The 21,915-nt window shown below is 47.1% G+C and overlaps 2 protein-coding genes across 8 annotated transcripts in view; one reads left to right on the plus strand and one right to left on the minus strand.

Annotated features, from left to right (window-relative positions):
• The window catches only part of Per3 (period circadian regulator 3), a 66,885-nt gene extending 45,735 nt beyond the window's left edge, over positions 1–21,150 (plus strand). For 2 of the 7 annotated variants that reach the window (XM_057784074.1, XM_057784075.1), the window contains exon 21: positions 1,837–4,115. In XM_057784074.1, coding sequence (XP_057640057.1) covers positions 1,837–1,920 — 84 coding nt within the window. In that variant the 3' untranslated portion in view covers positions 1,921–4,115. Of the gene's footprint in view, positions 1–1,836; positions 4,179–14,355; positions 14,494–20,580 lie in introns of those variants that run through there. The other 5 variants (XR_009057980.1, XM_057784076.1, XM_057784079.1 and 2 more) reach the window with 5 other exon arrangements.
• On the minus strand, positions 6,857–13,580 carry Uts2 (urotensin 2). Its single transcript, XM_057784080.1, has 4 exons — positions 13,478–13,580; positions 11,343–11,453; positions 9,986–10,029; positions 6,857–6,970 (listed from the first exon to the last, which is right to left on the minus strand). The coding sequence occupies exons 1-4, from the start codon at positions 13,578–13,580 to the stop codon at positions 6,857–6,859; spliced, it is 372 nt and encodes a 123-aa protein (XP_057640063.1).
• Positions 21,151–21,915: the final 765 nt, after the last annotated feature.

The following is a 21,915-nucleotide window of genomic DNA, read 5'->3' on the forward strand; positions in this document are numbered from 1 at the left end:
TCTGGTTACCTCCCTAGAGCACAGGACACCTGAGGTGAAATTGCATAGGACTGGGAGGAAAGGCTGGGGTCTAAAGTGAGGGTCTCATGACTCTCTACCCCGTTTTTTTTCTGTGAGGGAGTGTCACAGGCGCCTTTGCTCTCTCATGAGTAGGCACAGCTCTTTCCTTAGGCTTGTTAGACAGCATGCCACTACCATGACGACATAGTTCTCTTCCACCAGTTAGAAAGCTGGGGTGGTAAAGATACTACCCTGACATGACCAGCTGAGGGAAGCTCTCAGAGATACATGGTTCAAATACTATCCTTGTGTGGCAATTTAACTTCCAAATATAAGAAAGGCCCACACTGCAGGGAATTATCTCACCCTGCAGGAGCTCTGCTCCTCTGGAGCTCCACAGTCCCAAAACACGAACTCCAGTCATTTTATGCATTAATCTCCTACGTTATATAACAGACTGGCAAGCCAGGGTTGCAGCATCATACGGCTTGAGTTACCATCCTTCTGATTCAGTCTGTAGTCTCCCTTGTCACTTCCTTTTTTTTTTTCAATTGTTGTGTTTTATGCGTATGAGTGTTTTGCCTGCATATGTCTGTGCACTCACATGCGTGCTTGGTGCCCTCAGAGGGCAGAAGAGGGCACCAGAGCCTCTGGAACTGAAGTTAGAGGTGGTTGTGAGCTGCCCTGTGTGCTGGGGATCGAACCAAGCTCCTCTGAGCATCAGCCAGTACTCTTACCCACTGAGCCGTCTCCAGCCTCCCCGGGGCTTCAGCATTTCTTACACTGCAGGTATGGTGAGGTCATACCCCTCCCCAGCCTTTGTTTCTCCCTTACTTTCTAAGGAGCTGTGCTAGATAAAGGATTCTTGGTTGAAGGAATTTTAGTCGTTGAGCACTCTGGCTGTGTCAGCCTCCTGCCTGCTGCTCTCCAAGGTTTCTGCTGAGGCACCTGCTGCTAATCTTGCTAAGAACCCCTGTGTAAAGCATCCTCTGCCGCTGTGGTTCTGCTGTTTGGTTATAATGTGTCTGGGTGTGGGCCTCTGAGCTGATCCCACTTGGAGGTCATAGAGCTGCTTGTATTCAGGTCTTTGCTAAGTTTGGAAGTTTTTCAGCCTTTATGTTTTCCAGGACATTCTTTCCTGTCCTTTCCCTCACTCTGGTTCCTCTGGGACTACAGAAGCTGTAAGTGCTGCTCACTCAGCCCCAACCTCTTCTTCCTCACAGATGACTGTCTTATCTTAAAGATTTCCATTCTCATTTCCCCCAAATTTCCCTTGGAATTCCTCCAGCAAGGTGTTTTTGTTTTGTCTTTTTCAGGTACAGAATTCCTTGTTGGTTTTCTTGTAGGTGTCCTCCATTCCGTGGATGCTTTCGTCTTGTTTATTTCCTTTCTCTGCCTTCTATGCTGATTGGGTTCCTGTTGTTGTGATAGACACACCATAACCAAAACCAACTCAGGAGGAAAGGTTTCATTTCACCTCACAGATGATACCGTCTGCAAAAGGAAGTCAGGGCAGGAGCTCAAGGCTATGGAGGAGTGCTGCTTGCTGGGTTGCTCCCCATGACTTGCTCAGTCTGCTTCTTATAGCACCCAGGACCACCTGCCCAGAGGTGGCACCACCCACAGTCACCTGGGCCCTCTCACATCAATCGTTAATCAAAAAAGTGCACTACAGACTTGCCTACAGGGCGGTCTGATGGAGATATTCTCTCAGTTGAGATTCTCTCTTCCCAGATATGTCTAGGTTTGTGTCAAGCCAACCAGAAGCCAACCAGTACATCTTTTTTAGATGACATTAGCATCACATAACACATTTTTCTTTGTTCTCTTTTGGAGAGTTGTGTCGCCTGTGAAGACAGAGGTTCACTTGGTGACACTGGAGAGGCCTGTGAACATCAGGCATCAGAAGACACCAGTTGAGCAACTGTGAGGATGTCTGTTCACACTTTCTCCAGGTCTTGTGGGACACAAAGACGTCTGCATTACTTCACTAAACTCTTAAATGACAAAGTCATCAACATTAAGATTTTCCCCTTGCTTTTGTTTTGTTTTGGGTAGCACTGGGGGTCAAACACAGGACCTCCTTACACACGCTAGTCTGGCGTTCTCTGCTGCTGACCTGTATCCCAGCCCTCCCTTCTCGGTTTTTAATAGGTGACATTTTCCCAATCTCTGACCTAGCCATCTTCTGAAGGCACCAGATTGCCTCTGAGGAGGTATGTGTCTGAGAAGATTTGATTTCAGAAGTCACTCTGAATAAGTTCCAAGCCTTAGTCCTGTTTGTTTTGTTCCGTTGCTGCAAAGGCATTTTCCCATTGGAATACTTGAATTCTGTCTGTAGGCTGTGTAGTTCACACGATATTTTCCATGAATTTAACATATTGATCTAGGCTTTGTACAGCATGGTGCTTCCCCTCATGGCTATGATAAGACATTCCACCTTTCTCACAGAACATTAGAGTGCATTGTTCTCTAGGAAGTGCGGGAGTCATGGATTTGGTTGTTTGACCCCATTCTTGTCCATGCACTTCCTGTTGATGTCAGCCTCTCATGGAAACTCCTTTTGTAAGGTCTGACTGCTTGAACAGGGCTTACTCTGGAGAGTTGAAATCAAGCCTTGCATGTTAAAAGAGCTGCTTACTCAGCCAATCGTATTTTTTTTTTTTTTTGGTTTTTCGAGACAGGGTTTCTCTGTGGTTTTGGAGCCTGTCCTGGAACTAACTCTTGTAGACCAGGCTGGTCTCAAACTCACAGAGATCCGCCTGCCTCTGCCTCCCGAGTGCTGGGATTAAAGGTGTGCGCCACCACCGCCCGGCTCAATCGTATTTTTTAAAGGTTTTTTTTTTGTTGTTGTTGTTATAAAATAAATGTGAAAAGTTTTTAAAATCACATTACTGTTATTCTGAAGATATATGTGCTTAAATGCTCAGTCTAACAGTTAACTTTTTCTTTTTGCTGAATTTACACAAAGAGGCCTTCATGCCGACCAGAGGCCAGATTGTCATTGCTTTTCGTTTGCCCTTGAACAGGGTTTGGGGCCTGCAGAGTGAGAAACTACACTTAGGGGAACTCAGTGGCCCCAGCCTTCGGGACTGCAGCTCTGTCTCTGGAGTGAGTGTGACTGTTTACCTGTTCGTCCACTCACTGCCCAGTGCTCTAGACTAGAGACACTCAAGATTCCTTCTTCAGCTTCCAGTGACTGTGGAATCCACCCCGTGCAGCTCAGAGGAAGGAGTAGGCAGGAAAGGCGGTCTGCAGTCTCCTCTCATGCGCAGTACTTCCAGCAATCTTTTCTGTTTTGTTGCTTTGCTTTGCTTCAAGAAGACACTATTTTCTCTGACAGTTCTTAGCTGTTGATAAATGTCCTGTCGTTCTGATCAGGAGAAGGTCAGGACGACTGCTGGCCCAGTGCTCCAACTCTGTGGCGTAGACTTCTTTTATAAAATAATGCTTCTTCAGGACGGCAGTCCTATCAGAAGGTGTCAAAAACATTCTCAAGTGCTACCTATGACATTCTTAAAATTTTCTGGTATTGCATAGTTCCACCAAAGGTTCCTGCTGTGTGAATCAAGACTTCTCATAGTCTGCTCCATCCCAGTAGATGGGGATGTCAGAGCCTGCGTTGGTCATGCTGGCCTTCTCCAGTGAAGGGTTGTGGTATTTGGAGCTACTAGGGCCATTCTGCATCCATGCACACGTACATCAGACCTGATGTTCTCTGGTAGGATGGGCCCTTTCCTGTTGGTTCTGAGTACTTGTTTCATCTACAGCTCCTTATTTCTTTGCCTTAGTCACCTCTTACGGAGTATATATTATCCAGGCTTGATTTGAAACTGGTGCTTGTAGTCTGGAAAGCCCTTAACCAAGTCTCCCCTCTGCTAGCGTTGCTGTCAGTGCACTCAGAACCCCTGCGGCTGGGGTGGGTCCAGCAGAGCTTGCTGCCCCCCGTGGGGGCCATACCCAGTGGAAACCGTTCTTCGAGCTTACTGGCTTTTGTAGTATTAATAACTATAGAGTTGGTAACAAAAGTATGTATTGTAGACTTCAATGTTTACATAACTTTTTCCCCAAAGCTTTCTTTTCTTGGGTCATAGGTCCAAATTTAAGAAAACAAGATGTTGGCCGGGCGGTGGTGGCGCACGCCTTTAATCCCAGCACTCGGGAGGCAGAGGCAGGCGGATCTCTGGGAGTTCGAGGCCAGCCTGGTCTATAAGAGTTAGTTCCAGGACGGGCACCAAAGCTACAGAGAAACCCTGTCTCGAAAAACCAAAAAAAAAAAAAAGAAAACAAGATGTTGTGTGAATAGATTAAATGAAACATCATTATAATTCACAAGGTGGTAAATTTTAATCAAATTAGCAGTTTGTTTATAATTATTATGAATTTGCTTGTACTTTAATGGTTATTAATCTTTCCATTGGTTATCTTTTTTGAGTAAAAACAATAAACAGTGTATGCATAAAAGTGGAGAATGTTCTTCATTGTATCAGCAAGCCCTGAACATGCGTGGTGTCAGCCAGAGCTGCTTCCTGCGATCCCCTGAGCACCCCCTCTCCCCACTCTGCAAGCTCAGCATTGCCACTCTCACGGGTGTTTGCGCGTCAGTTTGTCTCCAGTCCCCTCTGGAAGAAAGACCCTTCCCAATGTGTTTCATCCTCATCTGAGCCCTGAGAAGACTCCACTGGGTCCTGGATGTCTGTGTGTGTATACACATGTATAATGCCATTCATTTATGCCAGTTTAGTAAAACTATCAAAATTATTTCTGAAGCTTCTGTAGGGTGAACTTGTATTTTACAGTCTGAATGTTACTTAAAGCAGCAAAATCTAGAAATCAAAATATGGAGCCAGACCCTGGAGCTAGCAAGGCCTTAGATCTCATGCCTTTCCAGTCATTTGTTCCTTCCACTGATAACAACAGCAAGACAAACATAGCCAGTGTTTACAGCCTCTGCCCCCAGCTGCCCCCTCTTCCCTTCATGGCAGCCCTCTACACTGTGCAGAGTAGGCTGCTGAGGGATGAGCTTAGGGATCCATCATGAAAATCACCCCAAGTCACTGCACCTCCTGATGACTTCTAGATTATATTAGTATACTAGAAACATTTAGGCTTTTGGGGGTCGCCAGTAGGGAGTTAGAACTAGTTTGATACTTAGATTGAAGAACCGTAATTCTCATTCTTGATTTCAGAATTGAGTCTACATGCCTGCTTTCCCTACCAAGCTGTGGCTGATGTCTAGATTAGGAAAGCTTTGTCAGAGCTGTGTTCGAAGGCATTGGTGATGTTTGCTGACAGAGGTGTGGGTTGCGTAGTGTCCCGTGATGGCAGGTCTGAAGCTCTCCAGACTGCCACAGTCGTACGTGGAATGCTGGTGCGTTTACACATATGTGGGTCTACTGATTGCATTGCGCGCCCTAATCCCTGCGTCTCCCCTAAGAATGCAGGGTGCTCTGCCTTTAATGACTGAAGTGGAAGTGAGTTTCAATACTTGGTGTGAGTCAGCCATGACCTTAACTCACAGAGGTTGAGAGCAGGGAAGTTTTCAAGTGCTCAGTACTGCGACCTACTAAAAGTGGGAATCAGCACACAGACTTCCCCACAGGAAACAGTTCAGACCATCGCCCAGGCCCCACTCTGGGTGCCTTTGTGTTAGAGCTTGAGTTTTTCAAGCTAAGGTACTGCCTTCCTGAGACATGGCAGAGTGCTTGGTTCATGAGTGTGGAACCCCGGATCCCATCCTCAGCACTACAGACACTGGATGTGATGGCATCTGCAACTTATATATTCATATATTCATTTTTAATGGTTGAGAAGATGTCATAACAAAGTAATTTATTTTTAAATCATTTATGACTTGAGATACTTTTGGATAAATCTTGGTGTCTTTTTCTTCTTACTCCGTGCTGTGTGCTTCTGCTTTTCTTTCTTTCTTTCTTTTTTTTTTTTTTTTTTTTTTTTTGGTTTTTCGAGACAGGGTTTCTCTGTGGTCTTGGAGCCTGTCCTGGAACTAGCTCTTGTAGACCAGGCTGGTCTTGAACTCACAGAGATCCGCCTGCCTCTGCCTCCCAAGGGCTGGGATTAAAGGCATGCGCCACCACCGCCCGACGTGCTTCTGCTTTTCTTTTTTTCCCCCGGAGACAGGGTTTCTCTGTAGCTTTGGAGCCTGTCTTAGAACTCACGCTGAAGATCAGGCTGGCTTCGAACTCACAGAGCTCTGCCTGCCTCTGCCTCCTGAGTGCTGGGATTAAAGGCATGTGCCACCATCACTTGACTTCGTTTATTGCTTTGCTAATAACTGGTTTATTGGCTTCAGTTTTTCTGAGTGTGTGGTGCTTTGTGTTTTGCATTTGTAGTAAAACCCAGGGCCTCACGTCTGCTAGGTAAGAGCTCTACCGGTGAGCCACACCCCCCAGGCCAAATAAGAGACATGCTGCATTTTAGAAGTAAGGGGGAGGGGAACTGCTGGAGTTGAAGGTGGAGAGGAAAGGTTGTATACGACCAAAATGCATTGTACTCATATAGGAGAGTTTTTTGCTTTACTTAGACATTTTTGCAGTGCCCAGGATGGAACTGAGAGCTCATGTTAGGTAAGCTGTGTGCCACTGAGCTACACCTCCAGCCTAACTTGTAGATTTCCAGGAAATACTAAGGATAATGGGGAGAAATACAGGTTATAGATTTTCAGGATGTTTATTTAAGTAAACTTGACCATGTGTGATACTTGTGAAACATAGAGGATTTATTTCTCATAATAATGAAGAAATGGAGTGGTTAGCCTGATTTTTCTTCAGGCATCTTCCTTTTTTAGTTTTCTAAAGTGGTGGTTCTGATGAAATAAACTGATGCTCATATCTCTTCAAATGCAGTATTTCCAGAAGCACTCCGAGACAGTCCCATGTTGCTTATGTTGTTTCCTGGTTCTTGCCAAAAGACGACTCAGTACAGTGTTAGAATCTTGTCCAGAGAAAGCCTGAAACCCAAAGTTCAGAACAATAAGTAACCCTCATGGGGGCTTCTCGGAGCATGTGCTTGCTCTCTCTCTCTCTCTTTCTCCCTCTCTCTCTCTTTTCTCTCTCTTTTTCTCTTCTTAACCCTGTGGTTGGTAGAGTTCCCCTATCCTCTCAGTTATAGAGATTTGTATTGGTATGGATCTTGATTTATTGATACAAATTTTTTTTTTTGTTTTTTTTTTTGTTTTTTTGTTTTTTCGAGACAGGGTTTCTCTGTGGTTTTGGAGCCTGTCCTGGAACTAGCTCTTGTAGACCAGGCTGGTCTCGAACTCACAGAGATCCGCCTGCTTCTGCCTCCCGAGTGCTGGGATTAAAGGCGTGCGCCACCACCGCCCGGCTTATTGATACAAATTTAAAGTCAATTTTGTTATATGTATGTTGCTGCTCTTAATCAAGGTATTGTGTTTGTGTAGCTCATTTAAAAACGTAGTGTATAATTAAGAAATACAGGTTGATAGATAATCATCTATAATAGTCAAGCTCGTAGTCAGTTAAGTTTTCTAGATATATAGAGATATATTTCAGTTATATAAATAATCTCATCAAACCTTTCAAAGACCTATGGAATATGGAATTTAAAATGTTTTAAGAACTAAAGTCTTTTCATGACAATGAGACACATCTGCTCCTGGCAGCACCAATCTACTTTAAGAGGATAATGGGTATCAAAGAGGCTCCTTATGGCGTTTATCAGCCATTTGGGCAAGAAACTGCTCTTGCCTGGACTGCTTGATGGTTTGCTGTATGAACTGGACACGCAGGACCCACAGAAAAATACCTGCTGAAGCTGCTTAAAGAAGGTGACACAGTCATTTGGGGTTCCTGCTTCATGAAAGAATCTGTCAGACATTCTGCAGGACACAGAAGAAAGTGACTAACAAACTGCCAATATAGGCGGAACTGTCTTTGAGATTTCCTGCTTCATGGAAAAGTCTGAAGATGGCTTCAATAGGCTGAAGATGGATGCTCCAATGATACAGAAGAACTTTGGGTGACTGTCCAGGCAGTAAGAGGTCTCTGTCAATTCTAGAGTTTTAGAACTTGCTTACAATGCACTTCCTGTTTACTTAGGTAGTATTATATCCTTCTGGAGTCTTTGATGGAGTTGAAGACTGTATAGTTATAGCTTTCTTTAGTTAGGATAAAAGATAAAGTAGATACAAATATTTTAACTAACTCTTGCTTGATACCTATTGTGTTAAATGTAATTTTACTATGTTAAAAGTTAAAACCTTCCTTTTTATTTAGACAAAAAAGGGCAGATAATGTGAGAAGTCCTTCTGTATATGTGTTGCTTTTATTGGTTAATAAATAAAGAAGCTGCTTTGGCCTATGATAGGGCAGAGCAGAGCTAGGCAGGAAAACTAAACTGACTACTGGGAGAAAGAAGGCGGAGTCAGGGAGACACCATGTAGCCACTGGAGCAGACAGACACTGGTAAGCCATAGCCACATGGTGATACACAGATTAATAGAAATGGGTTAAGATGTAAGAGTTAGCCAATAGAGCTAATTAGCCAAGCAACCATTTAATTAATACAGTCTCTGCATGATCATTTCCAGTCTGAATGGCTGGGAAGCAAATGAGCAGCCTCTGCCAACACTCAGTGACCATTCTGTGTTGGCTTCTGTCGGTGATTAGTTCTGGACTCTTAACCTTCATTGTCACATAGATCTTACCTGTTAAAACTGGCTTCTTTTAAAGGTTGAGTCGTCCCATAGTTTTCTTTTTATTCTAGAATAAAGTGGGCACACCCTACACATAAGGTTTTAGGCCTTAGGAATAATCCTTGTACTGGATTGTTTTATGTCAACTTGACACGAGCTAGAGTCATCAGGAGGGAGCCTCAATTGAGAAGACTTCTCCATAAGATCTAGCTGTAGACAAGCCTGTGGGGCGTTTTCTTAATTAGCGATTGGTGGGGGAGGACCCAGCCCATTGTGGGTGATGCCAGCCCTGGGCTGGTGGTCCTGGGTTCTATAAGAAACCAGGCTGAGCAAGACATGACTTCAAACCAGCAAGCAGCTCCCCTACATGACCTCTGCCTCAGCTCCTGCCTCCAGGCTCCTGCCCTGTTTGAGTTCCTGCCCTGACTTCCTTCAGTGATGAACAGTGATGTGGAAGTGTGAGCCAAATCAACCGGTTCCTCCCCAGGTTGCTTTGGTCACGGAGTTTGATCACAGCAATAGTAACGCTAACTGGACTGGCTTCTGTTTAGAAGCATGTAAACATCTGAGTGAAGACTTTTCGCTAATGGCTCACAGAAGCTGTGCCGGTCCCCTAGGGGCTTCAGGTGCTGCTCACTGTCTCTGGGATCTCATGTCAGGGCGGTTGCTGCCAGGATGCTGGTGGCTATTACAACAGTAGAGGTCTCTGGTCCAGATCCGTGAATGCTTATGTCATGATTTCTCAGGAGACGTTTACATAATCATAAACACTGACTGTCGGGGCAGAAGGCAAGGTCCCTGGAGAGACCCCTTGGAAAGCATACAGTGGTCCCCACTCACTCCACACCATCTATGTGTGTCCTGTCACACCACACCCCAGCCTTTGCATCACAGGGACAGGACCACATCCTCATTCCATTCCTTTCCCATGGTGCCTTGTGGTGCCCCACACTGACTGCTTATTGGCTCCTGCAGGTCTGTTGAAGTTCGACTAGTAAGTGCCATCCTAATTATGCTGCTGCTGAGGCCACGTGGCACGGCAGTGGGCAGCAAATGCAGCAGGAGCCTTATCTGCTGCTCCTTTCCCTTATATGCCACTCTCATTCACCTGGATCAGGTGCTTGTTAAGTCCATGTTACAGTCATATAGTCTATGAAACAGTTTAGAAAAAACATCTTGGAAGAACACTGGCCAATCACTATAAGATGTGATTTCCACCAAGAACACTCTTAGGTCATGAATTAAGGGTTCTGTAAAATTGGTTATGAGAACTTCAGCCTTTCTCCCTCAAAAACCAGAGTTTCTTACCTTTCTCAAGCTTCCCCTTGGGGTGGGAGTATCATCACTGGGATCTGGAAAACAGTTTGACAGTTTCTCTTTTTAAAGCAAGGACGCACTGCACAGACCAAGCCGGCCTCACAGAGACGCACCTGTGGCGCTTGCCACCACACCCAGCAGCCTTGCTTATTTTAAAACCTACGAAATCTAAGATTCCAGGGCTGGGGAGGTGACCCACAGTGCACCAGCTGCATAGGCTTGAGGACCAGAGTCCAGGTCCCCAGAACCCATATCACAGCTGGGTGAGCCTGGAGGCCGCCTTGATCCCTTAAACGTTTGGGAGGTAAAGACAGGGTCCCTGGGACAGGATGGCTAACTAACACAGCTGGAGACCTGCTTCAGTCAACGAAGAGAACTAGGGAAAACACCCAACTCTGCCCCCCCACCCTCACATGGGCCCACACAATACACGCACAGCACACATGGAAAGAAGAAAAAATACATCTCTAAATTATGTGTAGTTTCCAGTCCTGTCCACGGTGAGGCAATGTGAACTTGAACGCAGGCAAGGATTCTGACCTCGGCACTTTGTTTTTCTCCTTAGCCATTCCTAGTTTGTCAGAAACACAGTTGGACTGCCCATCAGAGTGTCTCCTTAAAGACGCTCCATATTGTGCCCAGGCGTTCTGAGCACTGGATCGACGTGTGGAGAAAACGGTCGTCTGTCATTTCCATCAGGTGCTGTTTGTCGAATGGGGTCTCAGGCTGTCTGCAGACTCATGGGCTCACAGGTGTGAGTCACCATGTCTGGCCTTACTCATCTCTCTGACCTGCTAAACGTTTTACTTGCATTTTTTTTTGCATTGATTTTTTAAGAGTCACCCCAAGAAGTCAATTTTTTTTTTGCTATTGTTGATTTAGTTTGGGCTAGATATATAAAATCATATTATGTGGCCTAAACTTGTCTCAAACTCCCAAACCTGCCTCAGCCCCTAAGTGCTGAGATTACAGGTGTGTGTGCACCATCATGCCTGGTATAGACTGTCCTTACCATTCCTGTGTTCAGACTCAGAAACTGAGATACAGAGAGATTAAATTATTTGTGAAGATGGTAGTAAGTGGGACACAGAGATTTACAGTTGGTCTCGGTGGCACTTAAACAGTCCATATGAAAAGAGTTCTGCCCATCCTGGGGAGCCTGGGCTTGCAAGCACTTGCTGAAGCTGAAAGGCTGGACAGAGGATAGTGGACAGATGATGGAGGATGACTAAGAAGCGTTTTAGGAAATTTCATATAGTTGAGCTTTGTAGAGCCTTCTCTGATAGCTAGAATAGAAGACAACTTTTGTAGCTATGGAATCCACCCACGTGCCCAAGAATGCCTTTACCTGCTTCGCTAAGGCCTCCACCTGCCTCTGTGCCCACTGTCTGTCGCAGTGTCTGCAGGAGAGCAACCCTCTCCAGCTCCTCCAGAGCCAGCCGAGCATCTTCTTCAAGCACTGTGGGGTAGAGACAGACAAGTAGCCCACCCCGGCCTTCACGTGGCCATCTCTGTTCCCTGTCTTTGGTGAGTACCAGGATGGGGGGGTGGATGCCGAAACTCCAAGTGAGGAATCGGTGATCTGTCTCGGTGGCATTTAGCAGAATTAAAGGTGCTACACAAGCCAGCAGGAGTCCAAAAGTGAGGAACATGTGGGCCACCCATCCCTGCCATTGTGACCACCCTACCACCTGCCTTGAGCAGGAGGGGACCCCAAATGCCTGTTTGGCTCAGGAAGTCTAATTGGGCTCATCATCTCCTTTTATCCCCTTACTTCTGAGGTCTATGAGTGGGAGACAAAAAAGGAGGGTAGCACCTCCGCTGCACCTCGCAGCAGGGATTCACTTGAGGCTTTAGATGCTGCATTGTGACTTCTGTGTGAGATGTGACTGACACCCAGCGTGTATGGGGTGTGTATAAGTGAGGGAAACGTGGTACACACATGTAAGGGATGCATGGCAAGTATCCTTGGCGTGTGTGCTATGTGCAAGCTGTGTGGGTAAGTGTGTGGTGTGAGGGCAAGTGCATGCAACATGTGTGGCAAATGGGTGTGAGGAGTGAGAGCAGGTATAAGGTGTGCTTTCTGCACAGGGTGTGTGCTAAATGTTCTGGTTGTATATGCTAAGTGCATGCAAGATATATGTGACCGGTAAAGGCTGGCAGTAGGACATGTCTTGGGCAGGTGCCAGCAGGTTGAGCTGCTCTGGGAATCTGACCGGAAAGCCACACATGACACTGGATGCTGCAGGCTGACTTCATCTGCAACCTTGATGGGAAGACAAGGAACAAAGCATTCTAACGGCAGCCAGGTGCACTCATGGTACTCCTGGAGAATGCCAATGGTCACCTGCAGACTTTGATAACGTGCAAATGTCTGTGCTGCAGGGCATTTGCGGAGGGACGAACCCACGGGAGCATTCTGGCAAAAACCGCTAAGTTTCCACCTGTTGGGACTTTGAGTAAGAGGCTGCCCTCATTTCAGATGTTTTATTGTGGACGTTTGAAGCGCCGTCAGCACCTGAACATCCTGATTTCTTTTGGCGGTGTGTGCTGGCCCTTTTAAAATAGCAGAATTGGTTCCTGCCTGGTTTTGACCAACAGGCTAAGTGCCAGTGTGGATTCAGTGACGCCAGCAGATGATTGGCAGAATGAGTGATGCTCAAACACGATCAGAATGCTGGCGGGAGAGCGGCGCAGACTAGGAAGGGTAACAGCAGTGGCTTGGAAGAGAACCTACTTAAGAAAATGTCTGAAAGGACCCAAAAGCAGCGAGCTGGCCCCAGGGAGGACGGTGTTACCACCAAACCTTCCCACATACTAGAGAACCAGCTCCTTCAAGTCCTCTGACCGCCATGGTGTGTGCATACACACACAATGAGCATAAAGGAAATTGTTTTGAGTAGCCAAACTAAGTATTAAATCCGGTTAAATATTTATGAAATATAATACACAACCTAATGCCAAATTAAGGGGTTGTGGCAAAATTTCTAATTTTTCTTTTTAGTTTAACTTGGACTTAAGTAGAACATGAAGTCAAAAAGAAAACAAACATGCTTGGCTGTCTGTGAGTCCCCAGTCTCAGCAGCCACTGTGCTTAACTAAGCCATTTGTTTCATACAACACAGATTATTGCTCTCTAATTCTCATGACAGAATGAGGACCCTATTAGTCTGTAGCTGGAGAAACCACTCCTACCCTCAACAGTCCTCTCAAAATTGAAGGTAATGTTCTAAACTCAGTCCAATTTTTATAAACAAAAGCTGACCACTACGAAAATTTGAGTTACATTTGTGACATGATATAAGCAATGCTACCTGCCTGTGTTTAGAGAAGATCGTACCCATTGCTAGATCTAAGACAACACAGTAAGAGTCCCCTGGTTCTCTCTTCAAAGCATCGCTACGCTTGCAGAAGAGCCCTTTTAGCCGGAATCCCTTTCCTCCTCCTGAGTGCCACCTAGACTGATAAACACAGTCACCTCACCTGGACGCTGAGGAGCCTTCTCCCCCGTGTCAGGGATGGGAAGGGACAGGAGTGGGTTCAGGAGTCCCACGAAGAGCAGGCAGCAGAAGGCCAGTCTGTCCATGACGATGGAGAGAAGTCCTGCCGGGCTTCTGCTCAGGAGAACTTCCGACTCTCCTCGTTGAGGGATTGCCCGTTTTATCTATCATCCTGTGACCTCAGATGTCCCCTCCAAAAAAATAAAATGAATTTATTGGCTAGGGAGGCTAAAAGCCAATCAATTTGCATTGATGTAATTTTTCAAAGTAGCAATTCATAGACAATAAATTTACTGACTTGTGGACTGGTGTACAAAGTGGGCATTCTGGAAGCCCTGCAAAGTTTATAAATCTGGCAACATAAGGAACTCAGTCATAAATCACAAGTGAAAGACAGGGGCAGACATGATGCGGCCAAGGAAGAAGGACAGAGATTTATGAGTAGTAGAAGAAGTGATGTGGGGTATGATGTGAAATATGTCGGCTTCCTTTAAAAAAAAAAAAAAAAAAAAAAAAAAAAAAAAAAAAAAAAACTTCCACTTGTGAATAGATGAGTTGTCACGTTGTGTTAAACCCGTCTGAAACAGCAAAGACACATAGCAGGCACGGCTTGGCTTGAAGCTCAAGTCCAGTGTATGGACTTGGCTTCCTGTAAGATCCCAACCACCCGAGTCTTCAGAGCAAGATTTCCTTAGAGTGGGCCGATACGATTAAGAAGGACTGAAGTATGTCTCCATGCTGCCTGGCCAGGAGCAAGCCTGGGCAGAGTCAGCTCAGCCCAGCAAAGTGGTGCTATTAGCAGTCAGTTCATATAACCTCAGTTCTCTTTCTCTCTCTCTCTCTCTCTGTGTGTGTGTGTAGTAGCAGACAGCTGTGGTCCAACATGCCACAGGCCGAGGCAAGAGAATCCTGAATTTAAGGCCAGTCTGGTCTACATCCTGAGTCTTCATTCAACCTACAGGTACCAAATTTACACCCCAAACCCCAGTTGAGTCTGTAAGTTGGTAGATGATAAGAGAATAGCTACAGGGAAATGAGGGTAGGAGACAGTCAGCCCAAGATGTGCCCTGTGGGGTCGGTATGGACTATTACGAAGCCAAAAGTAGTCTTGGGAAAAAAATGATTTTCTTTTCCTAAAGCGCTTTGCCATAGGCTAGGGGTGCACCTCATCTGGAGTGTTTGCATGAGGCCTGAGTTAAATCTTTAGCATAAACCAGGTAGGTGCTGCGGTAATGCCAACACTTGGGAGATGGAGATGGGCATCAGAAGTCTAAGGTTTGTACATCTTTTTAAAAGTCTATGCTGGGGTCAGGCATGGTGTCCCACGCCCTTCATCCCAACACTCGGGAGGCTGAAGCAGGCAGATCTCTGAGTTCGAGGCCAGCCTGGTCTACAGAGCAAGTTTCAGGACAGTCAGAGCTACACAGAAAAACCCTGTATTTAAAAAGTAAAAACTAAACTAAAAGTCTGTGATGCATGTGCTTGCATGTATGAAATCTGTGCACATGTTCATGTAAATCATTCATGTTCCGCCATTGCCAACAGGTGGGGAACAGGCCAATCAGTCTAGGGGTCTTTGGTGACCCTTGAGGACAATTGTGTGAGGAAGCAGTGAAGTCACCCTTTTCCCTCCCCCAGAGGCTGGTGGCTTGCCAAGCTTTGTCATACCCTGGTGACTCAGGGGTCCTCCTGACAGTTTTACTGCTTGGCCTAATTAAGTTACTATGGAAGGCCTATTCCTCGGTGAAAATTAGCATCCTTCTTCAATAGGTTGTCAATGACAGTGTCACCTTGTCCCAGAAGTGTTCTGAGCTCTCACCCAGCCCCCGCAGTTGGTGTGTGACTGTAGATGCTGTCCTCTGAGCCTTCCTCAGAGACCCTTATCCCTCAAGACTAGATCTCACAGAAAGTGGGGGGTGGAGTGGGAAAGGTCTCCAGACCTCACCGAGGTCCTGACCACTTGACCACTCACCCTGCTCCCCACACCAGCTGAACAACTCTGGGCAGCTGTAGGCAGGTAGTCTCAGCTGTGCAGTCTCAGGAGGCACTTAGCACCTAGAGCGCAGAGGTTAACTGGAGGACTCCACCTATCATGGGGTGAGTCTCCTCCCTGATGGGGCTCCTGTTTGCCATCCCTCACTCATGCGCTGTAAGCCCAATAAATTCATTGGTTTGCCAGGTTTAGCTTCTGTGGAACCGTAGCTTTGGTCTGCGGTTGGCGGGAGCAGATGTCTGTCGGAACTTCCTCAGGTAGAGTTGGAACTATGTGAGTTGTGGCCCATGTGCGGTGGTGCAAACCTGTAGTCCCAGCGTTGGGGAGATGGTGGCAGGGGACTCTGCCATCCTGGACCTCAAAGCAAGACCTTGCCGCAAAGCAAAGTCATAGGCTACCGACACACAGGGACTGTCGATGCATAACAACTAGTAAGTCACTGTAGGGTTGTATTTCAGGTAGCTGGTGACTGGTTATTCCCTCTGCCCAAAGTGCTGTCCCCCAGACAGCTATAGAGCTAACTAATCCCCTACTTTAACGGGCATACTTTATTTAAAATTGCAATCTGTGTTTCTCATCCTCATGCTGTTATGTGCGTGTTACACGTATGTGTATTCACATGTGAAGGGAGCTGTGCATATGTCCCTGAATGAACACGGAGAAGTCAGGGGTCAACATGAGGTACCATCCTCAACAGCTCTTCACCATATTTCTGGGGAACTCAGCAATCACCTGGACTAACTGGGCAGCAAGCTCCAGGGATCCTCCTGTCTCCGCCTCCATTACCTTCTAATGTGATCCACCCAGCATTGGGGTTACAAGTGTGGCAACTGCACTCAACTTTTTATGAAAGTATGAACTCAGGACCTCATTCTTGTCTTGTAAGCACTTACCCACAGAGCCATCTCTCCAGCCCCAACTCTACATTCTTAATGGGAAAACTTGCTCAAATTTGCAAGTTGGCATCTCCTGTGTTCTCACCTCCTTCTCTACATTTTCAGTTTGTCATGGTCACGGTCCATGTCATGTTCTGTTGTGTTTTGCTTCCTGGGTCAATGATCCACACGGATGATAGTTATCCCAGGTGCCTGCCCACTCCTCACACACAGCAAGTGCCTTAGCACCGTTAATGCCTGATCCTTTAGCTTGCTAACACAGTGTTTGGCTTCTATGTGTGTCCTTTCAACTGAAACCTGTAGCCTGCTTAGAATGGCCCCATGGGCTCAGCATCTACTTGAGTGTTTAGTTCCCAGCTGGTGGAACTACCTAGGACGTGATGTGGGATGTCCTTCTGTATAGGTATTGCTTTTACTGGTTGATAAATAAAGCTGTTTGGGCCAATGGCTTAACAGAGTAAATCAGGGGGGAAATCTGAACAGAGATAGAGAGTAGGCAGAATCAGGGAGACTCCATGTAACCACCATAGGCATAACATGTCGCACCAATAAGCCACAGCCTAGTGGCAACACATAATAGATTAATAGAAAAGGGTTAATTTAAGATATAAGAGCTAGCTAGAAATACGCCTGAGCTGTTGGCCAAATGGTGTTGTGATTACTATCCTTTTTGTGCGATTATTCAGTTCTGGGTGGCTGGGAAACGAATGAGCCATCTCTGCCTACAGGGAAGGATTGGGAGATGTGCCTTATTGAAGGAGGTGTGTCACAGGGCAGGGGAGGAGAGTTGCTTTCAGGTTTCAAAAATCCATGCCAGGCCCAGACACACACACACCCCCACGTGCAATTTAAGAGACCATATGTGAGCCTTCAGCTGCTGCTCCAGCACCATGCCTGCCTGCCCACCCCCATGCTCCCCGCCGTGATGATCATGGACTCACCCTTTGACTCTAAACCCCAGTCACGGACTGTTGAAAGCCTATTGCTAGCCTCACTGAGGAAATGACCTCACTGCCCACTTGGAGGCTAGCCCAGGCTAGCCACTGAGCCTCCCTCCCCTTATATCTTATCTCTGGCAATTTAAGCTGGAGAAGTCACAGGGCATCTTTAGACAGACTGAGGCCAAAGCTCAAGTTCACTGCCTTCTCTTGATCCAAGCAAGCCCGCAGGCCAGCCTCAGCTCCAGGACTGACACACTTTTTTGTAGGGCTGCTCTGTCAGAGCCCCACTGATGGGGCTGTGGAGACAGATGAGGCCAACATATTGTAGGGCTGCTTTCTGCTGATGGCAGGTAGCATCTGCTTCCTGGTGTATGCGACGATTGTCCTCTCTGCTTGTCCCTGTTCTGTTCTCTTACATGCATGTGTGTGCACATGAGGAGACCAGTGGTCAACCTCTGGTGTCACTCCTTAGGAGCCATGTTGTTTTTTGAGACAGTCTCTCACTGGCCTGGGCTTCACCAATTTGGCTGATGAGATGACCCATGAGCCCTAGAGGTCTGCCTGTGTCCAACCTTCCACCCCCCCCCCCCAATGCTGGGATTAGAAACACATTGCCTGGCCAGGCGGTGGTGGCACAGGCCTTTATTCCCAGCACTTGGGAGGCAGAGGCAGGCGGATCTCTGTGAGTTCAAGGACAGCCTGATCTACAAGAGCTAGTTCCAGGACAGGCTCCAAAGCTACAGAGAAACCCTGTCTTGGGGAACAAACAAACAACAACAACAACAAAACAAACAGGTCACAGGATGACATCCACCATGGTTGCTCATGGGGAGCGGGTCCATTTGGGAGTCTAACTTGTAAAGTCTGTGGATCCACCCTGGGTTTTGGCAGGAGGATGACTGTAAGTACACGTGTGTGTGTGTGTGTGTGTGTGTGTGTGTGTCTGTCTGTCTGTATATTCTTGTTTTGTGTGTATGTGTGTGTCCGTTTGTCTGTGTGCCGTGTGTCTTCCAGTGCCTGTAGAGGCCAGAAGAAGCCACCTGTCCCCCAGGACTGGAGTCACAGATGGTTGTGAGCTGTCATATGGGTGCTGGGCACTGAACCCAGGTCCTCTCCAAAAGCAGCCGGTGTTCTTAACCACTGGGCCATCTCCCTAGCCCCACACATCTCTTTATGAAAAGATTTTTTAATGAATCCTTTAGGTTAGTAAACAAAATAATGTGTTTCATCATGGTGGCTTCATACATATGAATCATTGTCGTTTTTCTCATTATTCCTCTCCCTAGTGCCCTCCCTTTCATTCCTTCCCCCCTTTCTACCACGTCTTACTGGGCTAGCATACATAGGCTCAGTTCCAGATGTCAGGCAAGCACAGACATGAGGGAGCCAAGTTGACAAGGACATCCTTAGGGGACTCCCAACTTTGCAGTCAACCCCAGAGGCCCAGCCTGTCTTCCCCAATCTAGTCAGGATGTCCATGCCCCCACAACCCTGTTTGAGTGAAGCAGATGGCCTAGGCCACATTCAAGCTTTCCCTCTAAACGAGGGAATCCCTGGGCTCTGAACATAGCCTGCTTGCATATCTGTTGAAACTCTCAGTGTAATGGGGGCCATAAGAGAAACAGTGTGAGATCAGATCAGGAGGCTGGGATTCTCAGAGGATGATCAGTGCCCTCTTTTAAAAAGAGAGAGACTTGGGGATTCTGTGCATGTGAAGATGTAGGAAAAAAAGTCCGTTGTCTGCAGAGCAGGACCTGAGCCCTCCCAGAACTGAATGCATTGACGCTTTGGACGTGGTTATGCAGTTCCAAGACAGGGAACGCTTGTCTGTGTCAAGTCCCCTCAGGCTATAGTATGCTGTTCTGGAAGATGCAACCGGCTATAGCAAGCAACAAATGCCTCCTCCAGAGCCTAGGAATGGGTGCGGAGCTGTGATAACATCCCTCCTTCTCAAGGGACAGAAGCTGGCTCAGGCCTGGCAGGACTATTAGTTGTTCAGCTGACTTTGGCATGACCTTGACTATATTGGAAGGTAGAAGTGTGTACTGGTCCCTTCTAAAGACAGGCCCTGGGCTCAGGGGCCCCTCCACTGCAGGGTATCCAGAAAGAGCAGCTCTGTGCTAGTACACCAGGTGGCTCTAGCCATCACATCGAGAACAGATGAGCACACTGGAGCAGAAGGCCATGGTCCACTGTCAGAGCTCTGTTTCACAGAGCCTTGTCCACATGCAGAGGTTGCTGGAAGCCTCTAGCAGGCTGTGCCACCACGGGATGCTTCAGGAAGAATGTGCGGGGTGACGCTTCAACTTGGGGCATTTTTTTTTTCAGGAGAGGTATCTATAGCTATTCTTGTGACCCAGAAGGCCACCTCACAAAGAACAGTGGGCTGCCAAAGGGACGGTGCCGCGTCTGGGCAGAATCCAGCATCGATGTGTCACCCACCCGCGTCATGGGGACAGGAAGGGTGACGAACAGTAAACATCCGCTCTAGTTATTGATTTGATTCATCCGATGACTCAAAATGTCACCTCACTAATTCTGGTACAGCTTCGCCAGTGCATTGTCCTATTATCGATATTAAAGGAGACCGAGAGCCAGCTGGGGAGCTAAACGGAAATGAAAAAATCAAAACACAGCCGCACCACAAATAATACTCGGAGGAGTGCCGAGGCTCAGCTGCCTGCATTGTTTCCTTTCGTGATTAGTGTGTGTGTGTGATGTGTGTACACACTCATATGGGTGTGTGCACAAGTGTGTTTGCTCGTGTGTGGAGGGCGGAGGCCAGTGTTGGGCATGTTCCGCAACTGTTCAGCTCCTCAGGTTTGTGATAGTCTCTCTCTGAACCTATAGCTCACTGGTTTGGCTAGATGATCTGGCCACTGTACTCCTCCTGTCCCCGACACTGGGATTCTAGGTGTGTGACGCCATGCCTGGCATTTGCATGGGTGCTGGAGATCCACACTCAGACCCTCGCATTTGCATGACACCCACAGCACCCACTGAGCCATCTCTCGAACCCCGTTTCATGATGTTTTACTATTTCCTGTCTGTAACTCAATGGAATGGAAGGGTTGGGCTGAGATATATTCCCTAAAATCCATATGTTAAAACCCTAAAATCCAGACTCTCCCAAAAAGATGGTGTTTGGAGACAGAGTCTTTGAAGAGGTGATTGAGCCAAAGCAGGGCTTTAAGGTGGACCCTGAACTGGGGCCTTTAAGGTGGACCCTGATCTGAGATGGATAGTGTCCTTGCAGGGAGATCAAGAGCCAAACAAAAGGGACAGCTGAGCGTACACTGAGGAAGAACCTGTCCTCAAGCCAAGGAGGCCTTCAGAGCCTTCAAAGGACCAACCGGCAGCATCTCACACTTCACCCTCCAGAAGCTTCACTCGGTTGCTATGAGAAAACAGATTTGTTGGTAAAGAGGCCCAGCCACTGGAGCCGACTACTTCAGTGGTCTAATGATAATTCTACCAGGGGTGGAAGAGGGAGCAGGAGTTGGAGTCCAGAGGATACTTTGGATATTGGTTCTCCAGTGCTGTCCGACTTGTTGTCTCTCTTCTTCCTTCCTTCCTTCCTTCCTTCCTTCCTTCCTTCCTTCCTTCCTTCCTTTCTTTTTCTTTTTTTCTTTCTTCCTTTCTTTCTTTTTTTGAGACAGGGTTTCTCTGTGTAACAGTTCTAACTGTCCTAGAACTCGCTCTGTAGATGAGGCTAGCCTCAAACTCACAGAGATCCACCTACCTTGCCTCCCAAGTGCTTGAATTAAAGGCATCCACCACCATGCCTGGCTGCAACCTGTTTTCTTGGGTCAGGGTCTGTCACTGAATCTGGAACTCAGTGACTAGGCTGGTGTCAGGATTTGAATATGAAATGTTCCTCATAGGGTCATGTGTTTGAACACTGACTCCCACCAGGTGGCGCTGTCTGGTTATAAAACTGTTGCTGGAGGAAGTGTACCAGATTTGGGGTTTTATTTTCTGTTTTTACATTTCATTTGTTCATTTGGGGGAGAAGCATGAACTTGCCCCAGTGCCATCATAGTTCAAGGACCACTTCCAGGAAGATCCAGTTCCTTTCCTCCCACCATGTGAGTTTCAGGGCTCAAACTCAAGTTGTTAGGCTTGGTGCCAAGTCCTTTTACCCGCTGTGCCAGCCTCTGGACCCCAGCCAGGGTGTCTGTGAGCATCAGTTTTAACTGTCAAAGTGACACGACCTAGGATCTCCTGGAAAGAGAGTCTCAGTGAGGGACTGTCTAAATCAGACCAGCCTGTGTCTTTCCCATAAGGGATAGCCTTGATTGCATTTGTTGGTGTGGGAAGCCCCCTCCTGAGTGTGGGTGGGCCCATTCCCTGGTTTGGGGCCCCAGCTGTGTAAGAAAAGCTGATGGGTAAGTACACAAGTGTGGTTGTCGTGTGACCAGCTGCTGTGAGTTCCCTGAGTGGTAGACCGGAACCGCGCACTGATAGCGCCTTTCTCCCCCACCTTGCTCTCTGGGGGGGTATTTCACACATCATCAGAAATGAAACGAAGACAATACCTTATCGAGAAGCCAAAGAGAACCTTCTACAGCCTGTTAGAGGCTAAAGCTGT

This window comes from Chionomys nivalis, chromosome 11, assembly GCF_950005125.1.
Source record: "Chionomys nivalis chromosome 11, mChiNiv1.1, whole genome shotgun sequence".
NCBI classification, from domain to species: domain Eukaryota; kingdom Metazoa; phylum Chordata; class Mammalia; order Rodentia; family Cricetidae; genus Chionomys; species Chionomys nivalis.